Source organism: Triturus cristatus, chromosome 7, assembly GCF_964204655.1.
Source record: "Triturus cristatus chromosome 7, aTriCri1.1, whole genome shotgun sequence".
Lineage (NCBI taxonomy): Eukaryota > Metazoa > Chordata > Amphibia > Caudata > Salamandridae > Triturus > Triturus cristatus.
In genome coordinates, this window is record NC_140590.1 from 331927421 (window position 1) to 331946082 (window position 18662).

The 18662-nt window shown below is 48.7% G+C and overlaps 1 protein-coding gene across 2 annotated transcripts in view; it reads left to right on the forward strand.

Moving 5' to 3' along the window:
- The window catches only part of CYTH2 (cytohesin 2), a 222662-nt gene that overhangs the window by 154906 nt on the left and 49094 nt on the right, over positions 1–18662 (forward strand). For both annotated transcript variants that reach the window (XM_085616447.1, XM_085616448.1), the window contains exon 6: positions 15167–15279. In XM_085616447.1, coding sequence (XP_085472573.1) covers positions 15167–15279 — 113 coding nt within the window. The remainder of the gene's footprint in view (positions 1–15166; positions 15280–18662) is intronic.

An 18662-nucleotide genomic window follows, 5' to 3' on the forward strand; every position in this document is an offset into this window, starting at 1 on the left:
CATCGCACACCACTCGTCAGCCTGCTTTCACTTTTCCCGTCGCGTGTGCACCACTCGCGTCCTTTGTAACCAGGATTGCTTGGCTGCAGTACTGCAGCCACCAAGAATATGATGCCCTTTCTATGCTCGTGTTGTATTTATCAATGGTATCTTATTTCAGGGAGGGCATGTGGAGCCGCGAGGTTTTCTATTATTAGTGTTTTATTCGGTGGCCGGCCAGGGCTCATTTCAGACCCATTCCTCTCACTGGAAGCGCCCTCTGTTAGTTCTGTTTTTCCACTTGCAGATCCTGGTGTCACTTTGCAATAGATCCCTTGCTGCCCTTGGTACCTGCACCATTAACGAGTTTCACTCAGTGGAAAAGATAACAGCAGGGTCTGGCGTGGTGAAATGCACATACCACGTCACGCTTGTTTCTAAATCCAGCTTCATTTTTCTCATCCTACCCTTCCATTGACCTCGCATACTAATTGACGGTGGCCGCCTTCCTTCTGAGTCTATAAACATATCATTTGTTAATTTGTTTATCTTATCCAGTATTAGGGGTGTCTTTCATAGATTCACATGCCTGAATCATTCCCCGTCGTCGAGGCGGGAGCCTCCGGTACATAGAAAAGTAATGTCCTATAGACCTACATAGAGAAAAATAGGCCTAAGGGCCTCCCCTTAGTAGCCTACCCTTGTCCTTATGTAAAAAGGACCAAACTGTTAGAGCCAGCTAATCAGCTATCACCTCCCTCTAGAACCTTCCTGACAGGAGCCTCAGTCCCTCAGATTTTCTACCGCACGTTGTGCTAGGGAGTCTCCAGCCTGAGTTCTCCTCAGGATCTCTTCAAAACCAACTTGTTCACTTTTAACAGTGAGTTCTTTCTTCAAAAGCTTGAACAGGATTACTTCAAGCCACTTATCACTGCAGTAAGTGATTTATTTCTTCAAAATTCTGGCATGTCTGAATCCCAGAAGAAAGCCCTTTTCAGGGCCTGCTCTTCATGTGGGAAGAAAAGGCTACATGTGGATGACAAGCATGACCTCTGCCTATATTGCCTTTATCCTGACCACATACCTAAAGACTGTAAGATATGTAGGTCTTTCCCTCACAAGACCTTGAGGGACAGAGAGGGTCGCCTGCTCATCTGGCTGGACAGGCTTAAGGAGAGGGACACTGGGAATCCTCAGAGGGAAGCTTTTCAAGGACTTCTGAAGTCTCCCTGAAGAGGCCAAGAGTGGCGTCCCCTGGCCCCTCAGACTCTCCTCCTATAAAGGCACAAAAGAAGTCTTCAGAGGCGAGATCGACAAAATCTTCAGTGTCTGAAAAGGATTCTCAGACTTTTAAGAAGCCTACCCAGTCGTCCAGCAAACTTGCGACATCCTCCTCAGCGCAAAAAAGAGTTGTGGCGCCAGTTTCTGTCTCCACAGTGACGACGACTGTGTCAACGACGACAGCGTCGGTCTTGTCGACGACGACCACTCCTTCATCGTCGTCAGCAGGTAAACCTATTCCATCTATAATTCTGCTGAAGCCGTCGTCGACGTCCAAAAGTTCGTCGACGACTAAGATTGCCCCGTCGGCGGCGACATCATCGATGAAGAGCCCCCCGTCGACGGGAGTGTTGACGCCGAAGACGTCGACGCCGAAGTCGTCGACGAGGAATGAATCGTCGACGAGCGCATCGTCGACGAGCGCATCGTCGACGAAGAAAATATCGTTTACGGAGGTACCGTCGACTAAGGTCATGCCGTCGACGAGGGTATCGTCGACGGAGGAATCGTCGTTGACACTGGTCATTACTGAGCCATGGAAGAAATCCAAGCTCATAGAAACGTCGTCTATTACCCTACCACCGTCGACAACACCAAGGACGACGGCAGGGGATCCTGCAAAAGATTCTGTGTCTGGCAAACTGACCAAGAAGCAGATTACACCAGAAACAACGTCACCAAGTAAGGTGCAAACTCATTTGCCTACGGAGATTCTCCAGAGTGAGGAATCTGAAGAAGAACTCCTGGATCAGGCTACTTCCCCTTCAGACCTTCACGTGAAATGTCAGAGCACGGACGAAGAACAGGAGGAAATGAGCTACCAGGAACACTCTTTCTGAGCTCAGGTTCGCACGGAGGTCACCCCGATGGTATGCCTTCCCGCTTCCATTGTAAATGACCTTAAATACCTTATCCAGGACTACAAACAACGTTTCCCGGAATCGCCGGCAATTGAGACAGGGGGCCCGACGCCTACTGCAAATACACCGGCGGCAGTCCCAAAACAGACACGGACAACTACTCGGGTCCGCCATGAGAAAGTGCCACCTCAGGTGATAGATTCATCAGATGAGGAGGCTGAAGAAATGGAAGACGGGGAAGTCCAAGAAGACCACACGGATCACGATGAGGAGGAAGAGTATGTGGCATCTTCCCCAGCTTCACACCAACCGCGCCAAGCAGATTCACCGCCAGTGGACATTGGCGGTTTCCATAGAATAGTGGAAAGAGCAGCGAAGCGATTTCATATGGTGATGGAATCGACTGAGACCGAGTGCTTCTTACATGACTTCAAGGAGCAAACAAGGAAGACAACGAAGTCGATCCCAATAATAGACTTTCTCTGGGACCAGGGAAAGAAACTGATGCTGACGCCCGCCTCTGTACCTGCGGTTGTTCCACGCCTGGATAAAAAATACAAGGCTCCATCCACGGCGCCAGCTTGCCTTAATGGGCACCCGAAACCGGATTCGGTCGTAACCCAGGCGGCCCAAAAGAATTCTCGCAACCCTTCCTCTCCTCTGTCAGCCCCACCGGACAGGGAAGGCAGGAAGTTTGACACAATCGGTAAAAGGTTTACTACGACATCGGCCATGACCATCAAGGTGGCCAACTCCATAGCCCTGTTAGGGCGTTGTAACCGCCAGCTTTGGGAAGATATAGCCCCATATATAGCGGAACTGCCAGACACAGTTCAGGAGGAGGTCAAGGCACTGTTTACGGAGGGTCAAACCTCGGCAGCTGAGATCATTGATTGTGCCATAGATGTGGCCATGACGGGCTTTCGACAACTAGCTGGGGCAGCAGTCCTGCGCCGTCAGGGATGGCTTAAGGCAACATCATTCAGGCAAGAGGTGCAGACGAAGGTGCTGGACATGCCCTTCGACGGCCAACACCATTTCGGGGACAAGATTGACGAGGCGCTCCAAGCGATCAAGAAAGACACTGATACTGCTAGAGCACTTGGTACTTTGCAGGCAAGGAATCAGTCCTTTCGAGGCAACAAATCCATAGGCCAGTCCTCCTACAGGGGATCCTATCAAAATAGGTCCTCGTATTCTTACCAGAATAAATCCCAGTACCAACAGAAGCAGCAACAAGGTCGTCAGACTTCTTATGGGAGATCAACCTTCAGGGGCAAAAACCAGAAGAGGGGCACTGGCGGACGCCAGTGACCAATTACTCTAGCCAGTCCAGCAACTATATCCCCTCATTAAAGATTGGAGGAAAATTGACCCATTTCCTAGAAAATTGGCATCTCATCACCACAGATCGCTGGGTACTCCAATTAATAAGATTCGGCCATTCCCTGGAATTCACCACCATCCCACCTGCAACCCCTCCCCGCAGGCTTCCGCACAAACATCTACGACTGCTGCTCCAAGAAATATCTGCGATGTTGAAGAAAGGAGCGATCGAGCGAGTTCCATCGTCTCAGAGAGGGAAAGGATTCTATTCCTGCTTCTTTCTTATACGCAAGAAGGAGAAAGTGGAGGCCCATACTATACCTCAGGGCACTCAACTCTTTCCTGAAGAGTCAGTCGTTCAGGATGGTGACGATCCAAGAAATACTAGGCATTCTAGAAAAAGGAGATTTTATGACCTCTTTGGATCTCCAGGATGCCTACTACCACATCCCGATACTCCAGGGGGCACAGAAAATTCCTGAGATTCGAGGTGGCAGGACAGCACTACCAATTCAAGGTCCTACCGTTTGGCCTCAAGTCCGCACCGCGGATTTTCACCAAGTGCCTTTCACCTGTGGCAGCTTTCCTGCGTCAAATGGGTCACCAAGTCTTCCCCTACCTCGACGACTGGCTGGTAAAGGCACCTTCAGCTGCAGGCGCGACCGAATCCTCCAACGCCTGCACCAATCTTTTTCAACAACTAGGATTGACTCTCAATCACGAGAAATCCTGCATGTCCCCAACAAGAAACATCTCCTTCCTCGGGGCGACCTTGAACACGGAATGCGCAAGGGCATTTCCTTCCAAGGAAAGGATAAACAAAATAATATCTCTGGCCACGGCTGTGGCATCAAAGAAGTCCCTAAGAGTTCGAACCTACAAATCACTCCTAGGAATGATGTCTTCTTGTATACTCCTCATCCCTCACTGCAGACTCAGGATGCGTCCATTGCAAGAAGCCCTCACGAACCAATGGACACAGAGTACAGGTTCTTTCGAAGACATTGTGAAGATAACACCGCAAATATCCAAGAGCCTGGAATGGTGGAGAAATCACAAGAATTTGTCTATAGACTGCCATTCCTACTTCCAGCAGCACCTCTGGTGATCACCACCGATGCATCCCTGGAAGGCTGGGGAGCCGTCCTACAGGACCTCCAAGTAAGCGGCAAATGGACAAATCAGGAGAAGCAACTCCATATCAATCTTCTGGAACTGAGGGCTGTGTATCTGGCGCTAGAAGCCTTTTTACCACGCATCCAGAACTCCCAGGTGCCCGTCAGAACGGACAACACCACGACGATGCACTATCTCAACAAACGGGGAGGAACGCGTTCGCTCACTCTATCACGCGAATCGCAAAAGGTCTGGAACTGGCTTGTACTCCAGGGGATCACGCTCAGGGTGGACCATGTCCCGGGCAAGGACAACACTATTGCGGACGCCCTAAGCAGACAGAAATCCCTCTCCCACGAATGGGAGCTCGACAAGAGTACGCTGGATCACATATTCTCAGAATGGGGAGTCCCAGGAATCGACCTGTTTGCCACCAAGGAGAACGCCAAATGCCCAAACTACGCAAGCTGGCGTCCCCAACCAAGGTCACTCGGAAATGCTTTTTCCATAGGTTGGTTCAGCGTATTTGCGTACGCTTTTCCACAGTTTCCGATGATTTCCAGGGTTCTCAGGAAGATGGAGGCGGAGCCCTGTACCCTGATCCTAATTGCCCCGTTCTGGCCGAGGCAGCACTGGTTCTCGGATCTTCATCGCCTCTCCAACAGGACACCGATTCGTCTGAAGCAGCACCCGAACCTGCTGACAATGTCCAACGGGCAGGTGCAATACCCGAACCTGCAATCGCTCAGGTTATCGGCCTGGCTCCTGAGCACAGAGTTCTGTCATCTAAACATCCCGCAGGAATGCAGGGACGTGCTGGCAAAAGCAAGAGCGGACAGTACCAACAAGACGTACTCTCTAAAATGGAAACAATTCTGCACATGGTGCTTAGAGAAAGGCCTGAGCCCACTCCATATCACGCCCGTACAGATATTGCCATATCTACTACACTTGACACAGTCAGGATTGGCGCACGCATCCATAAAGGTGCATCTGGCGGCCATTTCACGATTCACCAGGACTTACAAAGGTCCGTCTCTCTGGTCCAGTAGGCTTATCAAGCAGTTCCTAAGGGGACTATATAGATCCTTCCCAAGACCTACATGGCACCTCAATTTAGTCCTTAACCAACTCATGAAGCACCCTTTTGAGCCCATTCATCGAGCATCCATCAAGTACATCTCATGGAAAACGGCTCTGCTGCTCGCTCTAACATCTGCCAGGAGAGTCAGCGAGCTACAGGCTCTATCCATTCAGGAACCCTTCATGCAGTTCAAACAGGACAGGGTGGTGCTGAGGACAAATCCCAAGTTCATACCGAAAGTGCCTTCAGACTTTCACCTTAATGAACCGATGGTTCTACGTTCCTTCTTTGCAAACCCCACCACCGCAGCAGAAAGGACGCTGCACTCCTTGGACCTCAAAAGGTGTCTAAAATTTTACATAGACAAAACAAAGAGCTTCAGGAAGTCATCACAGCTCTTTGTGGCCTACAGTAGGCCAAGGATGGGTATGCCTCTAACGTAACAGAGCATCTCAAGGTGGATCTCCTCAGCGATAGCATTCTGCCATGACGGGGCCGGACGGCCTTTGAGAGCTAAGGTTGAAGCGCATTCCACCAGAGCGATGTCCACATCAGCAGCACTGTTCGCTGGAGTGCCGATTTTGGACATATGTAGAGCGGCGACGTGGAAGTCACCGCACACCTTCTCCAGACACTACTGCCTGGATGCTGAACTTCTGAAGGATGCAGCAGTGGGTCAGGCGGTGCTTCGCCATCTATTCCAGTGAGGTGAGCCTTCCAACATCCCGCCATCCTGGTATGCACATCTCTTGCTGCTATGATATATTGATGTATGCCAGTGTTTCAAAGTCGCATGGTAATATGTGTATTGTCTAAAATGACTATATGGCATGATTACATCGGAAATGTGCATAATGTACTGCTAACTACTCTGATTCAGGCATGTGAATCTATGAAAGACACCCCTAATACTGGATAAGAAACGCGTTACCTGTAACAGCAGTTATCCAGTATTGGTGTCTTTCATAGATTCACATGCAACCCTCCCGCCTCCCCTGGAAGGACTCACGTCTCTCTCTCTAACTGTGTTGCGCCTACCTAGCTTGGTGCGTACGAAAATCTGAGGGACTGAGGCTCCTGTCAGGAAGGTTCTAGAGGGAGGTGATAGCTGATTGGCTGGCTCTAACAGTTTGGTCCTTTTTACATAAGGACAAGGGTAGGCTACTAAGGGGAGGTCCTTAGGCCTATTTTTCTCTATGTATGTCTATAGGACATTACTTTTCTATGTACCGGAGGCTCCCGTCTCGACGACGGGGAATGATTCAGGCATGTTAATCTATGAAAGACCCCAATACTGGATAACTGCTGTTACAGGTAAGTAACGCGTTTCTTCTTTGTTCTTGTGTTGGCTCGTGCTTTGTTCAGTTAGCTTGTTTACTGACAATCGTTTACTGTCATTTGCAACTGACTGCCTCATGTTGCCATTTACTGTTGTGGGTCGCGCTAGCTTGTTGGTTTGTGGCAGCGAATAAAGAACAAGAATTTATATTCCTTATTAAGATACAGTTTACCATGATTGATTGGACACAGTGAAAGAGTGAGTTTTACTTTTGTGGCATCAGAACTTAACAAGCATTGGCAAAGGCAGTGTGTCTCGTCCTATTGACTTTGCCCATATTTTTTGCCGATACTGTGAAGCATTGAGGAAAAAGGAAAGAAACAAGCATTGGCATAGCCAATAGGTCTAGCCTTTGGGACCTTTTAAGTGTTTAGCCATGCAACAGTTGATGCTGTTGTACCAATGATATTGTGCTGCATAACTAAATACTTATAAGCTCCCAAAAGGCGAGACCTATTGGCTATGCCAGTGCTTGTTTTAATATTGATGGAGTGATAATGGTCACTGTGTAAATGTTCCCCTTTCCTTCATGCCAGCTACCTCTTCCCACATAGGCCCTAGCCTCACTGCCCCGCCTCCTTCCCTCATGCATTTGCCCCTGTACTCAGGGGCTTCTTCTTTGTAGCCTTGCTACTTTTTACATTGATTCTAACCTCCCCTTATTGGCCTTCTCCATCCTTTAGTGCATTTCTGTGGGAATTTCTTGTCCACATGGATTTGCTGGCTGAGTCGGCCTCCCCTTTTAAGCTGCAATTTCATTACTTCTGTCCTCTTCCTAGTACCAGTGCCTTGACAGAACCAGAATCCCCATCTCCACCCAATTTATTTTACTGCCCCATTTTAGGTTTCTGCCTTAACAGCATAGTTGCCTACCATACCTGTTACTTATTCTCCAAAAAATGCATTTTGTTGGACTTTGCCTCCGCCCATATGAGTTTGTATATCCCTTCATGCTGTTGGCTGGTTGGTAATATTACACCCTCTAGGAAATGCTTCCTGTGGAATGCACGAGGGAGTATTTTACAACTGAAAGGTGCTCTTAATCCTCACATTGTCTTTCACATTCTATTTCTTCTCTCCTATAGATGTTCTAAACAGAAAGCAATAATTTTTGCTACATTTTCCCCAGGATTGGCAAAGGCAAAAGGGCTGGTTTCTGATGAATACTTCTGATTGCGAGATTCTGCACATTTTACGTATCCCCAAGAGGCCTGACTGGATTCAGAGTTTTTCATAGCAATTCTGCACACTTCCAGATGGTGCTATAGGACTGCATCGTGGCCCTGCACCACCTCCAGAAGTGTCAGAGCAGAGCCACATGTTGGCGCTGCCTCTACATTGGGATGTCAATTCCTTTCTTTATGGAGTCTTTGACATGGATCCAGAACACTACTTCCTAATTGTCTAGATTTTTTTATTTTTATTTTATGCACAGATGTCAGAATTTCCTTTTGTAGGCCATGTGTTTCCCCCTGAAAGCCACATGCTTCAAACTGTGCCTTGACTGTAGAAAGCAAATGTCCGTAACAAATCCACATGATGTCTGCCTGTGGTGTCATTGAGCATAAGAAGGGAGGTAGGTCGCACTTCTAGAGTCCGACATGCTGGTGCTCCAAGTTGCAGGCCAGCTCGAGCTCCCAGATTGTCTTTGCTCTCTGTCGTCTAGCAAGTCAGAGTCCAAGGACTGTTTTCTTTCACCACAAGTTCAATAAGTCATAGTGGGAACAAGTTGCACAGTTACCACTCTAAGGGTCTGGCTCCTGCTTATTCCAAGGATGGTCCCAGTGCGCTCAGTTCCCCTGGCCGGCCCCACAGCAAATACGGCCTTCAGAGAGGCAGTGCTGAAACTGTTCAGGATGATTACAACTACCTTTGCAGTCTCTTCAGACTGGGGCCACAGGGCCCCCTAATTGGACGTCCACAGGCGAGTTCAGACTAGACTGACCTTGGGGTGAATTCACCCACCTGTTTGCTTGGATTGTCCCACGCCTCCACTCAGCTGCCAGAAACCTCATCTTATCCAAGTGCCTTGGCCTGATGTCATAAGCACCAGATCCAGACCTGGCTCAATCTCTGATCCAGAATGAATTTCGCACATGCCCGGTCTCTGTCTTGCTATGAACTCACCAAAGCGCAAACCCCATCTATGAAGCGTCCACAGCCTCAACTTCAGCCAGTATCAATAAAGGCTGGAGGCTTTGTTCTGATTGTAGTTCTTGCTCAGCATAAGAATCCGAAGTGTTCCACATGACGACAATGAGGAGGTGGATTTCTTACTCCACTCATCAGACTAATGCTAGTCTTTATTTAGATCTGCAGATTGCTAATGGACGTCCATCTACCTGTGTTGATGACTAAGGCAAACCTTTTAACTGAGATATTTCAGCCTGGGCCTGCGACTTCAGAGATCTTGCTACTTTTTAAAGAGGTCCTAACACAAACTTTAATAGCATTCTCCTCTAATCGGTGTTCCGTTCCACCTGTAAGCTGGCAATCCAGACTTTGATTCAGCACTCTGCTCCAGAAAGCTTGAGAGCATCCAATAGCAAATTGAACCCGTATAGGCATTGGATCCCATACATTTCAATTTTCTGCTGGATGGTTCACACTTACCCTCTTGAAGATGGCCAGTGGGATCGTGACAGTCGCTCTTAGAGAATTTTGAAACTTTTCTTACAAGATGCAGTCAGATACAACATTTTGAAAGCTGGCAAGGGCACACAGATTGTGTGGGTTGTACCATGGCAAAAGTATTGTGATCTGATGCCATGCATGGGACCACAGCATTCTCTGGGTACATGCCGGCATCGCTGATGGACGTGCCATTTGATTGTTCCAGACTTTTTGGTGAAAAGGCTGATTCCTTGTTGGAATTCTTCTGAGACTCATGCTATAGGACACTCCTCCGATTTTGTTTTCTCCAGCTTGGCAGCTCAACCAGCAGTACTCGAAGTTCAGAAGATGCTCGCACAGTTTCGCTTACTGCCAATGATGGCCCTTGCAACAGCCATCTCGGCCATTTCTTGGCTCAAAGGAGTGTGATGGTGGCAGAGGTCATGCCCAAGCACAACAATATTCCTCTTCTTCCTCACCTGTCAGTTACACTGTAGTCACATTGATTTCTCCTCAATGGTCATACTCATTCAGTAGGAGTCAGGTTTGTTTTGTTACTGTACTGCTTCTTGGTCCCCAAAAAGGGTGGAGGCTCAAGACCGTTTTAAACCTTTTTCTTCCTAATGCCCTCTTATGGAAGGACAATTATAAGATACTGACCTTGGCATAGGTCCTATTCACCCTGGATCCGGGGGATTGGATATTGCTCTTGGACTTGCAAGGCACATAATTTCATGTGTATATTCTGCAAACCTGCAGGTGCTACCTTTTAGTTCATGGTGGGTTCACAACATTTCCAATTTGTCGTTCTACGCTTCGGCCTCACCTCTGCCCCTTGGGTCGTTATGTAAGTTATGGCAGTGGTCGTGGCCCATCTTCCTATGTCAGACTACATGTATTCCTATGTCAGACTCGATGAGTAATTGCAAAGGTGTCTGCCTCCGTCAGTTGAGGACCACTTCTAAGAGATGATCACTCTTAGATTCCCGGGGTTCTCCATCAATGAGCCAAAGCCCGGCTTCATGCCTGTACAGAGGAGTTACTTCCTTGGGGCCACCCTGGGCACTGTAGCATTCAAGTCTTTCTCTCCCCTGCAGCGAATCCCTAACAGTCAAGTTGATGATTCTGGCTCAACTTTTTAGAGATGTGGCAAGCAGAAGCTACATCCGAGTCTCTTGGAGCATTGAGCCTCTCAGTTGGCTCTGAAGACCTTCCTCTCATCTGTCAAGGGAAAGCCGTTCAGATCTTGATGGATAAGATAATGGCCATGTGGTACTGTAAAATACAGTGTGTTGGGGACCCTAGGTCAGGACGCAAAGCGCCTTTGGAAATGGCTGGACCTCGATGGTATCTCTTTAGTAGACAACCAGTTGGTGGGCTCAATGAATGCTAGTTTGGACAAGTTCAGCAGACGTTGGGGTGTCTTCATCTGGTGGTGGCTCAAGGCTTTGCCCAATTGCCTTGGTTTGATCTATTTGCCAGCACCAAAAATGCAGTGCCACGATTGCTGTGCACTGAAGTTTCCACTAGGTGACTCCCTGCGAGGCACATTCCATCTGCTGTGGGGAGCAGGTCTCCTGTACACCTTCCGCTGCTATACATCTTGCCCAGAATTCTAAAGATGATCATGAAAAACCGAGATGATATCATCTTAACTCCCCCAGATTTGGGAAGGAATCTTTGGTACCCTGATTTGTTGAGCTTGACTGAGCATTTGCCCTCCAATCTGTTGACCTCTTTGGAAGGACTACCTATCTTAGCAGCAGGGCAGAGTCCTACGCCTGAATCCCCAAAACCTACACCTTGATGCACAGAGATTTGAGTGTGACAACTGACCAATTTTGATCCACCCTGTTGAAGTAGTAGATATTACATTTGTGGCTAGCCTCTTGTCTACCAAATCTGTTGTTGGGTAAAGTTTGTGGCCTGTTGTAGAGAACGTAAAGTTGACACTTTGTAGGCCAAGTAATCTGATGTTATGTTTGTGCTATCATTTTGCAAGCAAGGCTTTGCAGCTGGCACCCTAAAAGATTTTGTTAGCCCTCTCAGCCTTTCTTCGTTTGCCTAACCAACCTTTGTCATTCTAGTCCTCAATTCTGATGTGTGTTCTAAAAAGACTCCTATATATATTCCCGCTGACACCATTTTCTTATGTTACTCATGTGCACGCCTCTCAAGCCAGTGCACTGCTTTTCTGCGGCTGATATCTAAATGGTGTTCTTCGCAGTTACTTCTTCTGCCGCATCATTGAGCTACAGGCACTGTCAGTACAGCCCCCTTATACCACTTTTTTCTTTGACCGATTAGTGCTGCAGACCAACGCTTTTTTTCTGATGAAAAAAGTATCAGACTTCTACATGGGTCAGAATATTACCCTCTGTCTTTTTCTGTCCTCCACATCCTTCTAACGAGAGGAGAGGCTTCACTGACTTGGCTCAAAATGAGCCTCTGCTTTTACGTCGTTCGCACAAGAGTACTGGGTCGTCCACCAGGTTTATTGGGCTTTGTCAGTGCTAAGAAGAAGGCAGTACAGAAGTTAAACCTGTTGATGTGAATTGTCCACTGGATGAAAACTTACTTTGTCCTGGCCAAGAAGGAACTCCCTGAGGGTCTGGATGCTCATGCCACCAGAGGCAAGGCAGCCACTAAGACATTTGTGAGGGTATTCCAATCCTGGGAAACTGCTAGACTGCTACTGGGGGTCTGCACACTTTCAATGTGCACTACTGCTTGGACAGTCAAGACTTGTTATCCACTCTGTCCTGCAGGACTTCTTGGTGCTAGTCCACTTTTCCAACCTTCCTCCTATGCAAAGTAGTGTTTTGCTGTCTCTCCAAAAGATGAGAAACCTTTGGTTGGAAGTACATCATAAGAGCAAGTTACTTAACTTTGGTAAGTGTTTCTGGTGAAAACGTTATCCAGCCACTGATCTCACCACCCCGTACCTCCAGTTCTTCTCGTTCCTGTGGTTTTAAAAAGTCCCAAGTTAGATTTGGCACACTGTCATCTCCAGTCTGTTGCAGTTGAACCGTTTCTTTGAATGTTGCAGCTCTGCTCCGTCACTTCCGGAGACTCTGCAAGACAGCAGAGGTGTCCAGTGGCCTCCGCACTAAGCGCACTGGAGCAATTTATATGAACCGTTCCGGATCCAGTCTCGTCTGTTGGGATATCCAAAAGGGGAGGAATCTCCAGTTCCATAGTGTATCCATCAGGAAGATCATTAGTGAAGGGAAGTAACTTGTGTTTGACCACAACTGTGGGTGTAATCTGTTGTTTACTGGTTTAAACTTTGCAACCTATGTGGGAATGTGAAGAGTACCCTATTGTAAGGACTTTGAGGGAGAGAAAATTCAAGGCAAGGCTAATCAGTTTGATTAAACCTTAAACTTGTTGTGTTTTTTAAATATTTAAATGGATAGTTAACAAATGAAAGTTTATATCCTTTTTTTCATCCCCAGGAAGTTTGAGTCAAGGGAGGCACCGTGTGGTGAACAGCGAAAAGCAATGACGATTTTTAGTTTGACTCTGAAAGAAGTACATATAGCTCATCCACTGGGGGGTTTGGAGGCTGTGTGCCTCAGAACTTTGAAACCTTGCCAGCAAACACAGAATCCGCCTTCTGCTTGCTAAAATCGACTTAGAAAAAGCAAAATCCCATCTATTGTGATGTCTTCATTTTGTTTGCCAGAGTAAATGCTACTATGGAAACATTTTACTGCAAAACAGTTCTGTTGGGTATTTCGACAGCGGTTGTGTCCGATTTGACCGATTGAAACAGAAATGGGAAAGAGATCGTACTGCGTTTTTTATTTTTTGTGTGTGCTTTTTGCCCTTGTAACCAGCTGCTGAGAGCGGGTGCTTAGAGTGACTGCAACACATAAGCTCTGGTTCTGCACATCTCTAAGGTGCAGCGAGTGCTTACACAGGCAAGATTTAAAACATCAACTTTTAGTAGCTCCATCACCCTGTCCTTTGCTTCAAAATGCAAAGCCCGGAGCCCATTTGAGAAGACACCAGGGCTTTGTGCCTTCGAGCTTGTTTAATATTATCTCCACTTCCTTTCATACTGAGCAGGTCCTAGGATTGTTCAAGTGTGAGGTTCGCACAGATCTACTTTCCCTTCATTTCGCTGAGCGCTTAGACTACTCATTGATTCAGTTTAGAGCTGAGCGGGGCAGGAAAGGTACCCTTTCCTCGTCTTCAAGCAGTGTCACTCCTCTCTTCTGCCCAGTCAGGGAGGCGGGGCAGGAAAGGTGCCCGTTCCTAGTCTTTAAGCAGCGTCACTCCTCTCTTCTGCCCAGTCAGTGTGGCGGGGCAGGAAAGGTGCCCGTTCCTCGTCTTTAAGCAGCGTCACTCCTCTCTTCTGCCCAGTCAGTGAGGCGGGGCAGGAAAGGTGCCCGTTCCTCGTCTTCAAGCAGTGTCACTCCTCTCTTCTGCCCAGTTAGGGAGGCGGGGCAGGAAAGGTGCCCGTTCCTCGTCTTCAAGCAGTGTCACTCCTCTCTTCTGAACAGACGGTAAGGCGGGGCAGGAAAGGTGCCCGTTCCTCGTCTTCAAGCAGTGTCACTCCTCTCTTCTGCCCAGTCAGGGAGGCGGGGCAGGAAAGGTGCCCGTTCCTCGTCTTTAAGCAGCGTCACTCCTCTCTTCTGCCCAGGCAGTGAGGCGGGCAGGAAAGGTGCCCGTTCCTCGTCTTTAAGCAGTGTCACTCCTCTCTTCTGAACAGACGGTAAGGCGGGGCAGGAAAGGTGCCCGTTCCTCGTCTTCAAGCAGTGTCACTCCTCTCTTCTGCCCAGTCAGGGAGGCGGGGCAGGAAAGGTGCCCGTTCCTTGTCTTTAAGCAGCGTCACTCCTCTCTTCTGCCCAGGCAGTGAGGCGGGCAGGAAAGGTGCCCGTTCCTCGTCTTTAAGCAGAGTCACTCCTTTCTTCTGCCCAGGCAGTAAGGCTTTCGTTATGCGCAGCCTCCTAATTCCTGGAGGCGGGATAAGGATGTAAACGTGTTTATTCTTAGTACCAGTGGGCAGTTTTACACTGTATCGGAAGTACACGTGTTTTTTACTTTCACAAGAAGATTCACTTGCCGTAGTTACTCGAAATCTCCGTTTGAAAGTGCGGGGGAAGGAAGAATTACACAGGGATTTGGATCTGCAATTTCTTCCCCTAGGCCTTCGCCCCCGCCGGTAATAACTCATTTCTTAATGTAATCCCCAGGTCCAAATCCTAATGGGTTTGATGTCCCCTCCTCTCGAGTTACTGGTCGGCCTGTTACTGGTAACTCCGAGATTGTGGAAATACAAACTCATTTTCTGGGCTGCCTGTTATGTGGGTCTTTGGCAGAGTCTGACAGGCGAGGTAGGAGGGCGGGTAGTACCGTTGCCAGTAACAGGTCGTTCCCAAAGACAGTTTCATTTACCCCGTTGGTTATCTTATTGCATTCAGCTTTTCTCCACTGCTTGCTCAGATTAGGCGAAAGGGGTTTGTGTCCGTGTTTTAGGTTGGAGTGCTGTCTGTACCATGACATGTTCCTATATGTTTTTGGTCACCCTTATGCTTCTTTCATTTTAATACCCTCCAGGCAGTTCCTGTGGAGTTTCCGGTTGCCAGGAGAAGCCCAGAAAATTGACCGCATGATGGAGGCGTTTGCACAACGATACTGTCTGTGTAACCCAGGGGTTTTCCAATCCACAGGTAGGGAACAGCTGCATATTTTGTTTTTATTCTAAATATGCCATCTTAGGTGGAGATGAGTAACAAAACCAAATGTACTGTGCATTTGTTTATATGTGGTTGTATTAAAAGTTCAAATCTAGCTAGAGGCAACTGAGTGCTGTACATAGATTGTGGCCAAGGGGTCGACACACAATAGTGACCTGGAATGGGACGAAGATGAGGGGGATCTTAAGGTGGACTACGTAGGCAGCGTACTCTGCGAGCCATATTGATCAGTGATGGCCTAGATGGTCTTTAAGGAACCAATTCTCCTGCTTGTTGCTTATTTACAGAAGTTAAGTTGTCTGATGGTGTCAAATGCGTTGCTCACAAATAAGACCCCTTGGAATATAGCCATCTTATTTCTTACCATCCAAAGTATCCCACTTAGTTTTCGGTTTGCATTTGCACTGAAAAAAATAGTGTTATGGCAAAATCAATTCTTCCCGTTCCGTACCACTTTGTTTCTTGACACCCCTGTGCCTTTTTCACCCCCTTTTGAGCCCAACAAGCCTGCAAGGATAAGTCTGCATCGTCCCGACCCTCCCGTAAGGTTGGGACATAAATACTTAACTCCTCAGCCAACGCTGGAAGACTGGCGAAATGTGGTTAGTTAACTGGCTGAGGTTGCTAGATTCTGGAAGCTGCTTCAGTTCTCGTAAGATCACCTAATGAAGCTTGGTTCAAAACTCCCTTTGTCCAGAACCAGTATGTCTGCTGGATTTTATTGTGCACGTTGTAGGTGCTCCCACCCCTAAATATCCTCGATGTGACCAGCTTTTCATTGCCTACAGGGTGCTTCCCTTGGAGTACAAAACCAAAGGGACTCCTAGAGTGTAGTAGCACACTAGCTAGCCACTGTCCCCACCTTAAAGGCCATTTGGGCACCTTAAGTCCAATGATTTAACTGTGCCCATCCAACCAGGTACTAGTTACCAGACAGTATCGCCACATCAGCAACCTATGGACCCCCAGTAAGTTTCTTATATAAACATGTTAGTCTGTTACCAAGACTGCATCCTTGGCATCCGTTGCCAAGACTGGGCCCTGGTAGTTAGGGTGATCGGTTTATGGGCCACAAAGTAGTCTGCAAATCCTTAAAACGTTAACCGCAATCTTTATTCAGTGACGCAAAGGTCCTAGACATAGGAGTAAAAAACGTGTTGCTTTGTATCCTCCTCTGTGTACGCTTTAGTCCATTTGATTTGAAAACTTTTAGGCTTAACCGGTTTCCCTTCAAGTTTTTTTCAGCAGTTTTCATTGAACATAGGCTCATAGTTAATTATATTCCTAGTGCACATGTTCTATAAATATTTGTGGGCTTGATTCTTGAGCCCAGAAGGTGCTTGAAATTCTGTTTAACAATGTTCTTCCTGAGGAGGAGCCAAGATGGCGACCGGAGCAGACGCTTGAGCGCCCGGCTCCGTCGGCCCTTGGCCTCGGACTATCATCCTGATTCCTATCCTCGCCGATTTTCGAGGTGCAACGTGTGCGACGATGCGCTGACCGCGCCGCCGCTTTCCCGGAGTCTTAGCCCGCCCGGACGCCGGAGTTCTTGGTGCTTTTGTTCTCCGCACTGGACCCCTGCTCTATTGTGGCCTTGGCCGGCCCCCTGGAAGCTCCGCAGTTACCGGACCCGCTAGCGTACACCTGAGCCCCGAGGTCCCGGTCCCACCTCACACCACGGACTGTCGCCGGATGAGCCGGGGGAGGGACGCCCGGACCCCTCCTGCACCCAGCACCGGATGGGCTGGAGCTATAGGGTAAGCCCCGGTGCGGCGGGTCTCCTGCCCCGTTCTGTGGACCGCGCTGTGGGAGGCTGCAGACCCCCTTCTTCTATTGCCTAGTCGGCTGCAAAGAGAACCCGAGGGAAGGGCAGCGACTGTTGGCTTTTCCCTGCTGCGGCGCAGACCTGAGGGGAATTGCCTCCTTGCTAAGACCCCCCCCCCCCCCTGGCCACTGTACCGTTCTGCGGTAAAACATGGCGTTGATTGCCTGCTCGCGGCTGGGGGATGCTACTCCGGTCTCGCCCGCTGCCCGCTTCGCCCTCCCTCTACCAGACACCAGCTCCGCAGTGCCGTCCCGGATTGCTACCGATGTGGGGGCGCAGCCTCCGCTGACATGCGGCTCCGTTCTGGCTGCCCTACGGGACTTTCGTCTACAAATGTGTCTTGGCTTGCAGGCGCTGAGTGAGCGGTTTGACTCCATACTGTCGGCTGCGGGTCGTGAGCACCCCGTTTGTCATCAACAAGGCGTGGGTCTGCCAGTGCTTTTGTCCTCTTGCGGGGACGCAATGGCTGTTTATGATCGTGCTACACTGGTTCCTGCATCTGGCTTTACCGGCACCCAGGATCAATCGCTCTCCAGCTCAATTGCGGATACTTTGTCTCCCCGTTCATTGTTGCCTGCTTCGTTGTTGCCTGCCTCACCGTGCCCGCAAGAGTATCCAGCAGAGCGACACCCGACGTCCTCGAGGAACCGTTCATGGTGGCCTACTGCTTCTTTTCTGTGGAACTCCTGTACTTTACATGCCAGGTCTGGACTTTATGTGGTGCACAAGGGGACCTCTATAGATGGTCGGCGGCCATTTTGTGACTCTACTTCACCATCTTCTCCCAAGCGGCCATATTGTCTTTGTCTGCACGGGGTGCGGGGCCTTCATGTAGGGGCTGGTGTAATCTTAAGCCCGCGATCGGGCCAGGGCTGAACTGATTTATATCGCCATGGTCTCACGGATGGACTGGACTGGATTGGAACTGTTTGCATATGTTGTGCGCACTCGTCGCGGTTTTGTTCGCCTTCATTTAAATTGTTGTGACACGTTATCTTCACACGACCGCTTTTGGCGTAGTGGGTTCTCAGTGTGTGGAGGCCATAGCTGGCCGATGGTTTCGGGCGCTCTGGGGTAACGTAGGCTCCTCCCCACTTACCTCTTTGTTCTCTTATTTTTCTTTACTCTATTCCTACTTTCTCTCTTGTCTATATTTCGGGTTCATTGGGCGACAGGCACTATGCTGGGGGGGGGGTAGGCCGTAGCCTCCGCATTGGTGTAGGGTGGGGGGGTAATTCACTGTTTCTACTTAGTTCTATGGGCCTTTTTCTTTTATGTTTCTGTGCTATACTTGTTTCGATTCGGGGTCCGGGTGTGGGGTGGATTGAGTGGGGGCGGCTCTGGAGGGGTGCATATTTACTCATGTGACTATCCTGTTATATAACTGCATCGCCTCACTGCCTGAGATTTTCCTTCCATGACCGTTTTAATGATGCTGCTGCTCTCCCGTGTGGTGAAGCTATTTTGCGGACTCGAATCTCCTTGGTTCTTATTCTTTACTGATTTTTCCCTGATAAACTTATTTTGAAAA